Below are 17910 nucleotides of genomic sequence, written 5' to 3'. Positions count from 1 at the left end.
ACTGCTAGTACATTTAAATAGATCTAAACATTTGCCTAACACCTAACTGCACAGCTCAGAATGCAGAGATGCAGGTGAGGGACTTCTTTTTAATTTCCAGCAGAAGCCCAGGCTTTTGAGATAGGCTGAGCATGTGAATTAAAGAGACTAAAGATAATATTTAAAGACATGAAAAATAAGCCAGAGTTTGTTTTAAACTGCTTTGTGAAATATATGTTCCTTTATTTGAACATGAAAATAATTGGTACACAAAATTGTCTTTCCTGAAAATAATTTTTCGTGATTCAGTTAGTTAAGAAACAAGCCCTGAAGCTGAATGTTTTAAGATCAATTTAATTCTCAGGTTAAATTTTCTCACTATCAATGCTTATAGAAACAATTTATTGACATCTTAAATATTACATTAAAAGGCATTACAGAAAATAACATTTAAGCACACAAATATGTCATCAAATTTTCTTAACAACATGCACTCTTATTCATGAATTTCATTTTCCTACCTGTGTTAGTATTTGATGTAACATCAATAATGAGTGTCCATTCAGCATTCCATACTCCAACATATTGGGCATTAGTATATTAGTCTCCTTCATGTCACTGGGTTCAGTAATGGTCTCTACGAAAATATTTCAATATAATATTGATTCAAAATGCGATATTTTGCTCATTAAACAATGTTCATTATATGGCTCTTGATGCAGTAGTACTGTCGCTACCCATGAGCCTAGGTTCAAGTCCCACATGCTCGGAGGTGTGCAATAACATCTCCGAACAGGCTGATTAGAAAATATCTATAATTTTCATTAAGAACTACAACAGAGGTGCTACACCATTAAAAATGTGATCCTTTAGATAAGATGTTAGACCGAGCTCTGTCTGCTCTTAAGTACTCGCAAACAAAGTTTTCACTGTACTTAGGTACATGTGACAATAAATCAAATCAAATTCAGATTTAAAACAAGGCTCACCCAAAGAAAAATCCCACACTGGTTGATATATAGCAACTCATCAACAACGGTGAAGTGCCTGATGTATATAAATCAGTGAGACGTTAGAATCAATATTTTTGCAACTCTGGGTAATGTTCATTGAGCAGTAAGAGATTTTACACATAATGAAGCCAATAGGCTAGCAACGGCTATTAGTTACATGCTGTATTTCAGGGCAGAATTTCAAAAGATGATAATGTGCTTGAAATCCTGGTGATGTTTGACAGCTTGATTCAATTATGAGAGCTATATATTTTCATAAATGTCCCTTGCGATTTACTGAGTAATATATTTGCCTTTGGGTTGCGGGTTCGAGTCTCACTCCAGAGATTTTGGGCACACAATCCAGTGACACTTTGCTGCAATACTGAGGAGGTGCTGCACTATCAAAAACATGATCCTTTTGATAAAATGTTAGACCGAGCTCTGTCTGCTCTCAGGTGGATGCACACAATTCAAAGCTACTATTTTAAGAATGAACAAGGAAGTTCTCCAGTGTCCTGGTCAACAATTATGCCGTAACCTACACTACTGAACCACATCCTCTGGTCATTATCTTACCACTGTTTGTGTGAAATTATCTACTGGGTTTCCTGTAATCAAAAGTGATTTCATGTCAACAATGCTTAATTTCACTTTAGTACACCCTGAGTCTGTGAAAGGAAAAAGTTTATTTTCCTTTGTTCCAAAGGAATGCGTGAGATACAAATATAAGAAAGTGAGCTCTCAGAGGCGATTCTTCAGAAGCAATGAAAAAGGCGTCAGAAGTTTAAAAAGAGAGGGATACCACTACTTTCTACAGCTGAGGGGAAGAGCAACATTCTGAATAGTAATGTTAATCTGTTCTTTGTTATTGCTACTACTTAACATCCAGCTAAAACAGTCACACAGCTGAAATGCATGCAACACTGCAATCCATGGTACGGTGAGGGAAGAAAGGAATAAGGAGATAATCATCCCCTCAACCCTAATCCACCACTCAGCGAGATCAGGATTGAGTTGTATCCCAATTTCATCCACTTATTGTAGCCTTAAACTCCTTAATACCATGGTCCAGCAAAAATCTATTGAATTAAAGCAATTAATTAAGCTAGTATCATCCGAGTCATTAATATAGTTTGCAAATAGTTGAGGCCTCATAACTGATCTCTGTTGCACTCCACTTGTTATATGTTGCCAAACTTGATAATAAAAACAAAGGATCATTTAAGATAAAAATGAAATGTTAACTCTGGTTCTCTCCAAAAACCTTGCCTGTCCTGCAGAGTATTTCCAGAATTTACTGCTTCTAATTCAGATTTTGAGCATCTGCTGTATTTTGCTTTGTTTTTGTTAATAACATTTCAGTAACAGTTCAGCAATACTATACCCATGTTTCTGCTTTAGACTAGTATTAGTGCACATAAGCCACAGCAACAACTTTATAAGAATACCTACCTCTTCTATTCCTCAGAAAATAAAAAGCATCGTAATTCACAAACTCAGGTGGAACTTTCTCAAGAGAAACATGCAGTATTGTGCGTTCTATTAACTGGGTTATAATTTTCTGAAATGAAAGAAAAGCATGGTATTGTATATTAATGACACATTAAAGGACACTTTTCTATATATTTTAATAATATGTCCATGTCAATGAGCATCAGTCATTAAACACACTCTTAAATATATTTCTTACAATTGTAGCAGGAATTCAATGACATTGATAATGAAGCATTTGACTCTGAATTAATATATGGCTTGGTGTGGTGCTCCTAACCTACACTGATCAGGAAAAACCAGGATGCTAGCCTCAGTCAGTACAAGGGAAGTGCAACATTTGGCCTAGCGTAGGAAAGTGGGAGACCACTGGTATTAGGTGTTTCTTGCTCCATTCAGTTCCAGTCTGAGCTGTGCCACAGAAGGTGTGGATTAGAGATTTCAGTACCCTGCCTTTACGCTGCCTTCAATACCCTACCATCTAGTTGAAGCAGGTACAGGCTGGAAATCACATTTTCATATGAGTTCAAGCCCCAATACAGTATATTCATTTATCAATCTGAACTGCACCACACTAGAGAGACCACCAATAAGCTGACGAGGAAATGGCCAAGCAGCCCAGCAAAGTGAAAGGCAACCGAGCTGGTGATGGTACAGGAGACCCATACCCCTGAACGATCAGGTTCTGGTTAGTTAAAAATAAAATTACCAACATAAAGAAATAATATTCTAATTACACTTTTCCAAATGGTTGCAGTTGCACAGTTTTTGTGTGGGAACAGGCAGAGATCATAGTTCAACCTCATAATCAACGTTTTGAGTTAGTGTAATTACAGAAAACTACAAATACTCAGCAATGTGGTACAACATTCAAAATACACAGAGACAGCAAGCCAATCCATCCTCAAAGATTCCCAAATCACCATGGAAAATCAACTCACAAGGACAGCCAATCAGAGAAAAGTTGTCCCCATAAATTGAGTGGAATGAAAGGATGAGAAGTTGATCAACCAATCACTGGCTGATTGTCTCCCATACCTGCTGCTGATAGGCTCTCGTGTACAACTATCAGCAACAGAAATGGGAGACAAAAACAGCGACTGGAGGAGCAGTAAGCAAGCAAGCAAGCAAGTGAGCGAGTGAGTTTTGAGGACCTCAGGACTGGAGGGGGGGGAAGCAAGCAAGCAAGCAAGCAAGCAAGCAAAATGTAGCAGCAGGATGCTGAGGTCCAGGGACTCAGTAGGCTGATGGCTAAGGCCAGGAGGGAGAGTGGAGATCTGGAGGGAGGGAGGGACGAACGAACGAACGAACGAACGAACGGACGAACGAACGAACGAACGGACGAACGAACGAACTGTGTGAGGAGAGACAGGGGAGGCTACAAGAAGAATGAGGTGGCTGGAGGGAGGTGAGAGGATGTAAATGGGGTAAGCTGGGAGACAGCAGCACACTGCAAGTGAGGGAGAGAAAGAATGAGGCTGCAAAAAGGGAACAGTTTCAAATCTGTGAACAAAGGAATACTCAGCTAATTAGGGGCTAGGAAACTTGAAATTGCTAGTATAATTAATTGTTTGCAAATGAATATGATATCTCTTGCTTAAGGCAGGACATGTTCAGGAGCTACTGTATGGGGAAGACAGTGGATGCTATTATAATGAACATTGTTTCAAGTGTTAAATTTAAATCTGAAATTGAGATCTAGGACACAGTAAAAGAGGGTAGTAACTGCCAGGTTAAAATGTTTCAAATATCTGAATATCCAATAAATATATTAGCTGTGAACTCTCCAGTCTGTGGAACGTGTGTTTAAGTTAATCGCTTTTTGTATGGAGAAAAAAGCTTTTGCTGAGTATTTGAGTTCCAAAGAAGACTCATTGGACTCAAACTACTAACTCTGTCTATCTCTCCACAGATGCTGCCATACTTGTTCACTTTCTCCAGAATTTTCTGCTTTTAATTCAGATCTTCAACATCCATAGTACTTTGCTTTTATTTTGCTAACTGATGTCTGCTGTCTTGGGACAATTAAAACTTCTGTGATACTGAGGGTGTTAATGCTTTCATTGTATGTTGTGGTTTTAAGTTTAATGAATTTGATAATATGACTTCTTCCAATTCAACTTCTGTGTGAGTCCAAATATTCTAGAAAGTAGTGTTACTATGTGATGTGATCACCTAATAAAGGAATGAGTGAGAATAAGAAGTAGCTTTCAAAAGTCAACGAGCAGACTTCATGGGGAGCCCTTGAATAAAGTTATTTTATTTTGTAGTTGGGTGTTATCCATAAAGAATCAAAAGTGAGTCAACATATTGTGTTCTGAGAAAAATTCTTATGCCTGTAACCGACTCCCTAGGGACTGCACAATCTCATGATTAATTGCAGCTTTTTGACTATTCATTCTTAAATTTCCAGCATTTGCAGTTTTCTGTTTGTTCTAAATAAATACAGTATATTGTGACTTTATAATGTTAGTCATACTATTGAGTGGGTCTAAGCAATCTTTTCAGTAGATAAAGACAAAGTCAAAACAAAATGTTGACATTTTATGAATGCTAACAGAGTTTCTAAAAAAGAACCACCACCTTTTGCTACTGGCCTCAATCCAGATTGCACTAGCAAAGCTTCAAGTGTTAAATGATATTGTCAATTCAAACAGCAACATTAGTACCTACCGACTGCACAACATTTTGTTTAGCATCTTCTCCTAAATCTTCAGCTAATCCAGTCTCTGGAGTAACTGTTAGATGACAGATTAACGGATTAGAATATTTATCATTCTTGCTATGCTCCTTCTCCACATATGTACCTTACATATGAAAGTTGTAGGAGTACTACATTCCAAACTCTTCCTTACTTCTTCAGTCCCATTCAAACAGCATTGTTTTAATGCCCCCTTGTTACTTTTAATTTTCAGAGTTAAAATCTCCACAGAGATGAATAACTTTTAAAAAGAGATTCAAACTTCTAGCTTTTAGCTGACCTAATAACTGAACAGGGTTACACGGTGACTCAGTGGTTAGCACTGCTGCCTCACAGTGCCAGGGACTCAGGTTTGTTTCTACCCTCGGGTGACTGTCTGTGTGGAGTTTGCACATTCTTCCCGTGTCTGCACAGGTTTCCTCCAGGTGCTCCGGTTTCCTCCCACAGTCCAAAGATGTGCAGGCTAGTTGGATTGGCCATCCTAAATTGCCCATAGTGTCCAGGGATGTTTAGGTTAGGTGGGTTAGATATGGGAAATGTAGGGGAAGGGGAAGGGGAAGGGGAAGGGGAAGGGGAAGGGGAAGGGGAGGAATGCTCTTCAGAGGGATGGTGTGGGCTTGTTGGGCCAAATGGCCTGTCTCCACACTCTTGGGTTTCTGTTTCTGTGATTCAAATGACTTGGCAAAATTTCACACTTCAAAACTCTTACTGTAACAAATGACTGTAAAAATAAGACTGACAAACACTTTATCTAGGTTATTTATGTTCCAAACTACAGAAAGTAGCATTCCCCCTAAATAATTGTCATCCATCACACATTCCACAAAATTAGTCTTTTAGCAAACAGTCCACAGTGGTTCCCAGTTTCCCTATTTCACTGAGTGGTAACTTCAAATGAACTTCTCTAAATGTTTTCCTCAGTTTTCAAAGAATTTTTAAACCCACCACCAGCAGTAAGGTTTGTTTCAACGATTTTTCCACCCTCTGCCAAATTTCTAGGATTGCATTGAAAAGTTATAGAATAGCATACCTCCGAGACTATAGACTGTCTCTTCCTGTACCCACTGTAATAACTGACAAAGTGAAGCAGCCTTCCAGCAATATATCTGTCAGCAGATTCATTGGAAGGCCACTTGGATGGTTTATGAAGTTTCGTTCTTTCCAGTTTACCATGATCCCTCTGACTGGGTTTATAAGGGATAAAACTATAGCTTATGCACTGTATACAACTATAACCTTCTTAACGCAACTTACCAACTTTTTCTGTTTCGCCTGCATTTGGCAAATCAGATTTTGTTCCATCAGTAATTTCAGTGATTTCAGCATCTTCTTCATTTGCAGGCTCAACTACCTCATCAGGTTCTTTGTGAAGGATAACATAAAGAGTTACAATGTTGTAAACATACATTAGAGATAAAAGATTTGTTAATGCTCTTTAAGTACACAGTGATGGATAGGTGTTGTGAGGAAAGGAAGCATATGTCTCAAGATAGAAAGGGATAGAAAATCACACAGAGTGCTCCTCTCATGTACTTGTCCAGCCTTAAATGTGCAAATATATTTCCTCTGATGAAGACGTGAGGATAATCATTCAGTCCGAAGACAAGTGTAATCACTAGACAATACCATGCTGTGTTTTCATTACTTTTATAAAGCGGTCACTGGTAAAGTCTCTTGTCTCTGGATCAGATACTCCAGGCTCAATTCCCACACCAGGGCTTGTTGGCCACTGACAGGGTGCTCATGATGTGCTTCAACAGCTGATAATCAGCCTGGGAATCATGGGCCAATAGGCCAAAGAATGGCAGATGGAGTTTAATTCAGATAAATGTGAAGTGTTGCATTTTGGCAAGGTAAACCAGGGTAGGACTTATACAATTAATGGTAAGGCCCTGGGGAGAGTTGCTGAACAAAAACACTTATGGGTGCAGGTGCATAATTCCTTGAAAGTGGAGCTGCAGATAGACAGGGTGGTGAAGAAGGCGTTTAGCACGTTTGCCTTCATTGGTCAGTGCACTGAATATGAAAGTTGGGATGTCATATTGCAGCTGTACAGGACATTGGTGATGTCTCTTTTAGAATACCATATACACTTCTGGTCACCCTTCTATAGGAAAGACGCTGTTAAACTTGAAAGCGTGCAGACGAGATTTACAGGAATGCTGCCAGGACCGAGGGTTTTGGTTATAGGGAGAGGCTGAATAGGCTGGTTCTATATTCCCTGGAGCTTCAGAGGCTGAGGTGTGACCTTTATAGAGGTTTATAAAATCATGAGGGGCATGTAAAGGGTGAATAGCCAAGGTCTTTTTTCTTAGGATGTCGAAGTCCAAAACTAGAAGGTACAGGTTTAAAGTGAGAACATAGAACATTACAGCGCAGTACAGGCCCTTCGGCCCTCGATGTTGCACTGACCTGTGAAACCAATCTGAAGCCCATCTAACCTACACTATTCCATTATCATCCATATGTTTATCCAATGACCATTTAAATGCCCTTAAAGTTGGCGAGTCTACTACTTTTGCAGGCAGGGCATTCCATGCCCTTACTACTCTCTGAGTAAAGAACCTACCTCTGATATCTGTCCTATATCTATCACCCCTCAATTTAAAGCTATGTCCCCTCGTGCTAGTCATCACCATCCGAGGAAAAAGGCTCCCACTGTCCACCCTATCTAATCCTCTGATCATCTTGTATGTCTCTATTAAGTCACCTCTTAACCTTCTTCTCTCTAACGAAAACAGCCTCAAGTCCCTCAGCCTTTCCTCATAAGACTTTCCCTCCATGCCAGGCAACATCCTGGTAAATCTCCTCTGCACCCTTTCCAATGCTTCCACATCCTTCCTATAATGCGGTGACCAGAACCGTACGCAATACTCCAACTGCGGCCGCACCAGAGTTTTGTACAGCTGCAACATGACCTCATGGCTCCGAAACTCAATCCCTCTACCAATAAAACCTAACACACCTTAACAACGCTATCAACCTGGGTGGCAACTTTCAGGGATCTATGCACATGGACACCGAGATCTTTCTGCTCATCCACACTACCAAGAATCTTACCATTAGCCCAGTACTCTGTATTCCTGTTACTCCTTCCAAAGTGAATCACCTGCATTAAACTCCATTTGTCACCTCTCAGCCCAGCTCTGCAGCTTATCTATGTCCCTCTGTAACCTGCAACATCCTTCCGCACTATCCACAACTCCACCGACTTTGGTGTCATCCGCAAATTTACTAACCCATCCTTCTATGCCCTCATCCAGGTCATTTATAAAAATGTCAAACAGCAGTGGCCCCAAAACAGATCCTTGAGGTACACCACTAGTAACTGAACTCCAGGATGAACATTTCCCATCAACCACCACCCTCTGTCTTCTTACAGCTAGCCAATTTCTGATCCAAACCGCTAAATCACCCTCAATCCCATGCCTCCGTATTTTCTGCAATAGCCTACCATGGGGAACCTTATCAAACGCTTTACTGAAATCCATATACACCACATCAACCGCTTTACCCTCATCCACCTGTTTGGTCACCTTCTCAAAGAACTCAATAAGGTTTGTGAGGCACGACCTACCCTTCAAGGGGAAAAGGTTTAAAAAGGACCTGAGGGGTAACTTTTTCATGCAGAGGGTGGTGCATGTATGGAATGAGCTGCCAGAGGAAGTGGTGGAGGTGGATACAATTACAGCATTTAAAAGGCATCTGGATGGATATATGAATACGTAAGGTTTACAGCGATATGGGCCAAATTCTGGCAAATGGGACAAGGTTAGATTGGGACATCTGGTCAGTGCAGATTAGGTGGATCAAAGGGTCTGTTTCCGTACTGCAAAACTCTATGACTTCCCCAATATTACCCAAGGAAAAAAATAAATGTGCCAGCAGACACTTTTTTATAAAAGAAGCCCCAGTTATACAGATGGTTAATATACTCAGGGAAACTAGTAGTGAATTCTTAACGTCTTTTAGGGAATGAAACTGCCATTTTTACCTGGTCTGGCCTACAGGTGACTCCACTCCCATAGTAACGAGATTGACTTCTAACTGGCCTCTGGTACAACACATCCATAATAACACAAGCCAAACAGAGACATGCCAGGGAATTCCGAAACTCCATCAACACACACTTTGAACTGGACCCAATATACAAACCATTGAAGAACAAAACCGGACGTAATACCAACCACCCCAGCAAACCGAGGCATATAAATAACAAGCAGAACGGAACACCAATGCTCCACCGGAGGCGCACTGATGGCGTTACCTAGCAGGGTGACAAAAAATCTGCAAACACACCAGGTCGGCGAGCCAGTCTGCAATCTGGACTCTGGGCAATTAACGATAAGCAATAAATGCTGGCTTAGCCTTGAAGTCCTCATCCCATAAATGAATTTTTAAAAATTCCTGCCAAACCTCTCTTGTAGTAGGAGGGAGAGATTCAGATATTACTAGACCATCGCATAGAACAACTGGACATTCAGTACGAGTTATACCATCTCAACAAAAATGCACTTGGACATAATCAGCTGATCAAAGAGAGGGAACTTAGAATTAGTAAAGGATAGGTCATGTCCAATGAACATTGTTGGATTTTTTTAGGGTTAAGATAAGAAAAGTCCACAGATGTTGTTTATATGGGCTTCCAGAAGATACTTGACGAAGTTACACATTTTTAAAGTTGTCACAATAGACCTAGAGGGCTGCTCTCTCACTAGAGAGAGACCACTGCTAGTGGTTTAAACTGAAGGACACTACACATCAGGTGACGTGGCAAGGTTGATACCTTCTTGGTAATCTCAGCCAGTGCAGGGAGTGAATTCATGCTGTTGGTACCACTCTGCATCATGAGCCAGCTAACTGAGCTAACCAACTCTCATTCTACATTACAGAGTGAAACAGATTTGAAGGTGGATCAAAGTTTTAGCATTGGGGTACCTATCTAACGTCTCACCTATCTCTAACTCTTGCGTCTTTTCCCTGGCATGGATGCATTAGGATTTACTGAGTTTTCAAATGGGGAATGAATTATAGAGTTACGGGGTCAAGGATTGGAATTATGATTAAGGTTTTGGGGTTAGGATTTTGAGGATTTCAGGTCAGGATTGGGTTACCAGATTTCTGAGGATCTGGACTGGGTTATAGTTAGGATATCGTGTTTAGTATTTCAGGGATTAGGCGAATTGGGAATTAGGATGTATAGAGCAAGGTGTAGGGGATCAGAGAGGTGGGCACTTAGGCTGGTTAGGGAGTCAGAGCTTGGGGATCAGGACAGAAATTTGGGAATCTGGGCTGGATTAGAGTGTTAGTGGGTCAGGGTTTAGGCGGTAAGGAATTAGGGGTTCAGGGGGTCTGTGCTGTGTTAGGGGGTCAGGATGTTGGGTTTAGAGCATCAGCATTTGGGGGTCAGGGTTTAGGGGGTCAATGAATACAGGGGTCAGGGTGTTGAGAGTCAGGGTTTAGACCATCAGCGTTTAGGGGTTCAGGGTTTAGCAGGTCGAGGATTAGAGGGGATCAGGGTGAAGGGAATCATGGTTTAAGGAAACAGGATATTGGGGTCTGTGCTGGCTTGGGGTTTAGGCTGTTGGGGTGAGGCATTAAGGAATCAGGTTGTTGGGGTTCAGAGGGTCAGGTTTAGTTGGTCAGGACACAGAGGTTCAGGGTGCTGGGATCAGGGTTTAGGAGATCAGGGTTAAAGGCTCAACATTGGCGGTCAGGATTTAGTGGGTCAGTGATAGGGGGTTCTGTGCTGGAATAGAGGGTCATCACTGTTTAGGGGGTCAAGGGGGTCAAGGGTGTTAGGATTCAGCAAGTTGGGGTAGGGCTTTAGAGGTCTGGGTTGTGTTGAGGGGTCAGGGTTTAGGAAGACTGTGATGGGTTGGGGTTCAGCGGTTTAGGTGTCTGCTTGTTTTGGGGTGTCAAGGTTTAGGGATCTGCGCTGGGTTGAGGTGTCAAGGTTTAGGGATCTGCGCTGGGTTGGAGGGTCAGGGTTTAGGGGCCTGTGCTGGGTCAGGGGTTCAGGGTTTGGGGAGTCAGGGATTAAGGGTTCTGCGCTGGGTTAGGGGAATCAGGCTTTAGGGTGTCTGCAGTCCAGCTCCTGGCCTCTGCTCTCACCAAGCTCCACCTCCAGTTCCTCCATGCGGCTGCCTTTGAAGAAGAGAAGAGCTGAAGGGCTGTCCTCGCTGACAGTGTCGTTGATGAATTTGAGGATGACCAGCTCCTGCATGCCGTCATTGCGGTTCACCAACTCCTCAAAACACTCAGGCTCCGTGATCCCGAATCCCTCATAAACCCGGTCCCGGATCCACTGCAGCCGCGGGTCATCGAAAGACATCATTGTGGTGGCTGCCGGGGGTACGCGTCCCTACCGGGAGCGCGCGCACGCGGGAAATCGGGAGCGCGTGAAAACCGGGAGTCGGTATGGGGAGCGCGTACTGACTGGGAATTCAGTGTCGAGAACCCGCATCCGCCGTGGGTCCACACCGCGAATGCGCAAAGACCGGGAATTGGTCCCGAGAACGCGCACCGAGAAGCGGAGGGAAGAAGCGAGCTCAAGCACCAACCGCCTGGAGAGGCGTTTCCATGGCGACGGGCGCAAGCTCCCAGGCGTTCCCATGGGAACGGAAACAAACAGAGACGGAAAGTTCTGGAGAAAGCCAGCAGGTTCTGGCAGCATCTACTGGAGAGAATGAGTGAGTGAATATTTCCAGTCAATGACCCTTTTTCAGAATGTGATAATATCTGAGAAAGGTGGAGTGAGCGGGTCAATGGAGAGACAGAGAGAGTTAGATACAGGGATTGTTGACAGTGAGCCAGAAAGGAGAACCTAGATAACGGAGGCAAGAGCCTGTGTTCGCTCGAAGGTTAGCAGATACACAAGAACACCAACCCCTGCAAGTTCCCCTCCAAACCACTCACTGTCCTGACTTGGGATAAAACTGTGTATCTGCAGTCAGTGAATGTTACAGCAGGTTAGGGATGCAAAATAGCTTAAAAAATACTGAAGTATTAAATGATAGAAATATTTATAGTTTTTCTTTTTATTAGAAATGCTAGATTTTGTTGGAGTTTGGAGTCTTGAATCATTAAATTCTACTATATCAGAGATTTACAAATTACTAAGCCACATTAATGAAATAATTATTTACATACAATAAAACTAACAAAACATATCACCGTCCTTCACTGTCACTGGGTCAGAATCCTGGAATTCCCTCCCTAACTGACATTGTGGGTCTACCTACAGCACATAGATTGCAGCGGTTCAAGAAGGCAGCTCGCCGTCACCTCAAGGGAAACTAGGGAAGATAAATACTGATTCAGCCAACAACACCCACATCTCACAAATGAATGATTTTTTAAAAAGTACACAGGGTGGTAGAGGTTTGGAACTCTCTTCATTGATGCTAGTTGTTAATTTAACTCCGATATTGATTTTTTTTGTTGAGCAAAGGTATTAAGGAATATGGGCCAAAGGCAAGTATATGGAGTTAGGGCACAAACTGCCATGATCTCATTGAATGGATAAACAAGCTCAAAAGGTTGAATGGCTTGGTCCAGTTCCTATAAGTAGGTGAAAATGGGTTGGCTGTGCTGAAAGCAACCCATGTCATGACAGGACCTGGGAGAAAAGTGGATAGATAAGAGACATGGAAGGTGTTCTAAAATTAATGAACTCCCTCCAAGGTCCCCAAGTGGAAGATGAGATGTTGTTCCTCCAGTTTATATTGAGCCTTGCTGAAGCACTGCAGCAGGCAGAGGAACATGGTGGTGCAGTGAGTGTAACACGGGCAACCAGCTGGACGTGACTGAATGTCAGTGCCCTGATTGGACCAGATTAACAGCCCCAATCAGGGAGCCCTGGCTGACATATAAAAAGGTGCGTGTCGGGATACTGACACTCTGGTGCCTGACTCTGTATGAGACAGTACTATAGTCAAGGACTGTTTATAAAGGGTGACTTGGTGATGGCATACATACCAGCCTCTATGGAGTTATTTCAGTGGTGTGTTGAAGTGACAGGTGAGGAACTACACTGAGGGCAAGAGGGGAGGGAGAGACTCCACTGTTGGCAATTGAAGAGGGGTAGACTATATTGGGGGCAATGGGGAGGGGGGTGGAGAAAACCTACACTGCCCTCGTGTGGAGTCCAGTGACCCTTCTTTGTAGGAAAGGGATACTGGGTGACTGAAGCAGACTGTTGTTGGGGTGGGATACATAATCAGACACAATTATCACCAGTCAGTCACTTATATCAGACACATCATCAAACAAATAACAGGAGTGCTGAATGTATAAACCCTTTGTTTGTGGTACGAAACTAAAAACCCCAATTCAGGCAGCATACTCAAGGTTAAACAGAAACATTATTTATTATATACATAAAATATTTTAACAGTAATTTTAACTACGTATATCTACAGACAGTGAATGTTAGATCGGTTTAGGGATGCGAAATCACTAAAGAGAAAAAAAGTATTAAATGGTAGAAATATTTATAGTTTTTCATTAATTAAAAATTCTAAATTTGCTAGATTTTGTTGCACAAGTTTGGAGTCTTCAATCATTAAATTCTACTGTACCAGAGACATTTACAAATTATACAGCTACATTAATAAAATAATTATTTACATGCAATAAAACTAAAGTGATTTCAGACTTGCGTCTGTAGCAGGAATCTGGGAGTTTTACAATCTCTTTACAATAAATTACCTTTTTAATTTGTTAGCCTGATCAACATAACCAGCTCTGCTCATATCAAATAAGGAAATTCAAGCACATTATAACCTGACAGAAAACAGTACAAGTAGTTGAACCAATTTGGCATTTTGTTCCAGAAGCATTATAAAAGGCTTTACATTTATCTGAAATATAATGATATTGCATCAAATTATCTTTGTTACACAAATAAACTCCCTGTAAACTTTGCTGCTAGTAGCAGCTAAGTAGTACAAAAGACAAAGAAAGACAGACTTGCATTTATATAGTACTTTTGCAACCATTGGAAGTCTCCAGCCAATTTTTGCCAATGCTTTCCAGCCAGTGAGGCATTTTTGAAGTTTGATTACTGTGGTGATATAGGTTCAGGACAGTAGCAGGATAAATAGTTTAAAATACTCAAAGTTCACGACATTGCCACATTGTAGCAAGTACAACATCATAGGACAATGAGTCACACAATTCCAATGTGCTGAGGCTCCTATGCTTCTCTCTCATTTCCCCCTCCTCCATGTCACAAGCCTCCCCTTTTCAGCAGTTGAATATCAGTAAAAAGTCAAAATGAACCATTGGAGCAAATATTATCAAAGCAGATGCATGCGGTCCTATGAATGAGGAATTTTATGGAGATGTACAAAGACGTACACAGTAAACTCAAATAACTCACTGCAAACGTAAATTACATTTAAATTCAGTGACTTACTCAGACTGAAAACCTCTGGCAAATCCTGAAAGCAACTCAAAAGACATACAATGTATGCCACAGAACTACACAACCAGAGAGAAAATAGTTACTAGAAACAGATGTTCACAGTTTGAAAGAGAAAAGTCTCCATTATCTGGAAAAATTTGTCAAATTTTGTCACATTGTTAGTTTCAAAAATCTCCAGTGAATTTCATGCAGCAGCATTTCCTTGAATTTCAGGAAACACTGTGTCCATTTTCCTAAATTAGAAGGGAATTCATAACCATTAAAAGATGATAATCACGTCATACAACTTTTAACAAACATCTCCAATATATTTCATCTCTGACACAATCTAGTATGATCCTAATAGCCAGGAAATCTATTGAATGCCTTTGTTGAATTAAAATTTAATCTTGTTCTACCCTCTCTCCAGAAGATGCGAAAACCTCTCAAAGCATAGCTGCGCTTCACCACTAGCACTCAGGACTTTGTGTTCAAGCTTTACTTGAATGTTGGTGAGCTAACTGTAGTGAGAGGCCAGGTTGTAGAGCACCTTGATCCTGCTTTCACAATATCTGTTTAAGAACAATTTCCAGCCAAGGATCACCAGTGAGTAAATAAAAACTTGGATCATCAGACCTGGGTGAAAATCTAGGAGTTTAGCAGATTTTTGTGTTACTTTATTTCTACATTTCTGATTAACAAACATGTTCTTCCTGCTGATATGTTCATATCTCAGGTGTGTCCTGCAGTGACAGCATTCTTTCTCTGCGAGAAGTTGACAGTTTCCTCAGAAGTTGAAGATGATATGATGGTATCTGGAAGGGGTTTCCCTGAGAATAAGGCAAACATTCGTATATTTCTAGTAAATGAGTGTGAAATCCACTGCTGTACAGAAATAGTGAGTGGATGCTCTAGGTGTCAATTCCCCTCCTGGATCTGTTAAACCCATTCTCAATATATGCTCACCACCTCAACTGAATTAACTGACTAATCAATGAACAGGGACGGAGTCTGGAAGCCTCATGCTCAAGCTCCAAACCGAAAGATTGATTTACCCACTGTCTGAACAGGCAAGCTCCAGCATGGTTCTGACAATTTTGAATACTAAATCAATCATGCTATACCTTCAACATCTTACAATGCAATTTTTAGCTTGACTGTGGCATCATGCAAACTTCACTGTATATTGTCACATAACAGCATTGTGATAAGATGTGAAGTGCAGGAAAATTATACAAATATACTCTTTTTATTCAAATAGATGTTGGAAGCAAAGTTAAAAGAGGAACCGAAACTCAAAATCATCTTTCAAATTTGGAAAATGTAAGATTACATTTTTGAAATCTTTAAAGAAACATCCAATACACCAATTACAACATTACATTCAAAAACGAATGGCTTATATATCATAATAATCCCACTTTAAACTTTCAGTCTCAAGAAAGGTGGTGAGAAACTGTCATGATCAATAGTTCATCCATAACAGACACAGTGATGGAAAAACTTAGCAGTTTTGGCAGCACCTGTGGAGAGAGAAAAAGAGTTAATATTTTGCATCCAGTATAACTGAAGAAGTTCAGAAGGTGCATTATATTGGACTTAAAATGTTAACTCTGTTTCTCTCTGAACAGATGCTGCCAGACCTGCTGATTTTCTTCACTATTCTCGATGTCTGTTTCAGATTTCCAGCATCTTCTTTGAAGAGTTGCTTTTCTTGTAATGGTTCTTCCATATCTGAATCAAGGTAACTTCCAATGCAGCTTTGTTGATGTCTTTTTCTTTTAGTCAGTCACCATCTCAAGAATGTAGCAACAAAAGTCTCTAAACTAAGTTGCTGAGAAACATACAGACTGTGGTGTTGTTTTGCCTGATGTGCAGTACATGAACTCTGTGTAGCAAGGCCCATGTACCCAATCACAGGGAGCAAGTTGGCAAGGGCAAGATTTCAGGACACTTACTTGCCTAAAACTGTACAGTTAACAGAGCAGATAGCACTGGGGTAAAAAGTCGGCTCCTTCCCCTTTCTTCAAAGGAGCTTATCATTTCACAGTTCTCCTAGTAGCCCAGTTAGTTTCCTTTGGGAACTGAACATCTCTATTTGGCACTCACAATTACAAGTATGAACTTTAGATTACCATAACATCTAGAGTTAAATGAATTAGCAGCATTCAACATTAAATTTGGAACTCTATTTACCAAGAGGCTGGAGTGGAGGGGTGTTGAATGGATGCCTCCGTTCAACTGCAAACTTCATAGGTCAAAACAAAAAACTACTGTCAGATTATGTACTTATTAGTAAGGCTGTAGTACATCTCTTTTTCACAGTGAAAAAGCCTGGTACATTAATGTATAAGATACATTTTAAAATTTTAAAGTACCTGAGGTTGCAATAAAAGCAATGATTGATCTTTAGTAGAGAAAGTAGCGCATATATTTGGTAAGGCATTCAGTGCAAAATATTTGTCGTGAGAAGCTGTGTCACATGATCACGCCACCGACACTCGTCAAACTCACATGCACAAAGCAATTTTCTAGGCAAAATCATCAAAACTCTGAGTAAGCAGCTCAAAGGAGAATGGAGAAAACTTGTATCCACTGCCTGTGTAGAACTTGTTTTGAAATTCCACCCTGTTCAGAGAGGGGAAAAACAAACTGTCAGCATTCTGCCGGTCTTCTCATTTGTAGGCGATTTGCTTTCAACAACTGTTTACCTATCCCTCTGTGCTAATGCTCCAGCAACACGTCAATTCTTATCGTTCTCCATGAAGTATGGAGAACTTCAAAGTTCTCCATAGTTTCACTCCTGATTATCTCTGAAACCTTTTCAGACCTATAACCATTGGAAGTTTGCACTCTTTCAATTCCATCGTTCCATCATTCACAGCCAGGCCTCCAGCTGCCTAGATGCTTACCTGTGGAGTTCCTTCCCTGAAACTCTCTACCTCTTTGTTTTGAGATGACAATAACAGCCTCTATTGTAATAAAATGGCCCAAGATGTTTTTCAGGAACATTATAAAATAAAGTTTGACAACGCCACAAAAGGAGATAATTGAGAGAACGACCAAAAAGTACGGTCAAAGTTAGAAACAAAGTAGCAGAAGGAGGCCATTCAGCTCCTTTGAGACAGCTTTACTCTTGAAAATCATCTATTTCAAAATCATTTGCCTGTGCTATCCCCATATCCCTTGATGCCTAGAAATGTATCAATCCTGAACATCCTCAATAACTAAGCTTCCATAGTCCTCTGGGGTACAGAATTCCAAAAATTCACCAAACTGAGTAAATATGTTCCTCCTCAGTACTCAATGGCAGGACACTAGGTCACTCAGTTAAA

The 17910-nt window shown here is 40.9% G+C and overlaps 2 protein-coding genes across 2 annotated transcripts in view; both read right to left on the bottom strand.

The window, feature by feature from the left end:
• The window catches only part of dnah10 (dynein axonemal heavy chain 10), a 218269-nt gene extending 206769 nt beyond the window's left edge, over window positions 1-11500 (bottom strand). The window contains exons 1-5 of the mRNA XM_048611770.1: window positions 11281-11500; window positions 6421-6528; window positions 5139-5203; window positions 2427-2535; window positions 501-616 (exon numbers count right to left, since the gene is read on the bottom strand). Of these exons, the coding sequence (XP_048467727.1) occupies window positions 501-616; window positions 2427-2535; window positions 5139-5203; window positions 6421-6528; window positions 11281-11500 (618 nt within the window). The remainder of the gene's footprint in view (window positions 1-500; window positions 617-2426; window positions 2536-5138; window positions 5204-6420; window positions 6529-11280) is intronic.
• A 2068-nt stretch (window positions 11501-13568) lies between these two features.
• LOC109917433 (V-type proton ATPase 116 kDa subunit a 2-like) overlaps window positions 13569-17910 on the bottom strand; it is a 61459-nt gene continuing 57117 nt past the window's right edge. The window contains exons 11-12 of the mRNA XM_048611769.1: window positions 16954-17203; window positions 13569-16098 (exon numbers count right to left, since the gene is read on the bottom strand). Of these exons, the coding sequence (XP_048467726.1) occupies window positions 17107-17203 (97 nt within the window). The 3' untranslated portion in view covers window positions 13569-16098; window positions 16954-17106. The remainder of the gene's footprint in view (window positions 16099-16953; window positions 17204-17910) is intronic.

The sequence above is a fragment of the Rhincodon typus genome, chromosome 24 (assembly GCF_021869965.1).
Source record: "Rhincodon typus isolate 14 chromosome 24, sRhiTyp1.1, whole genome shotgun sequence".
Lineage (NCBI taxonomy): Eukaryota > Metazoa > Chordata > Chondrichthyes > Orectolobiformes > Rhincodontidae > Rhincodon > Rhincodon typus.
The sequence above is the reverse complement of the archived record's forward strand: the minus strand, read 5'-3'. Positions and strand labels throughout refer to the sequence as shown.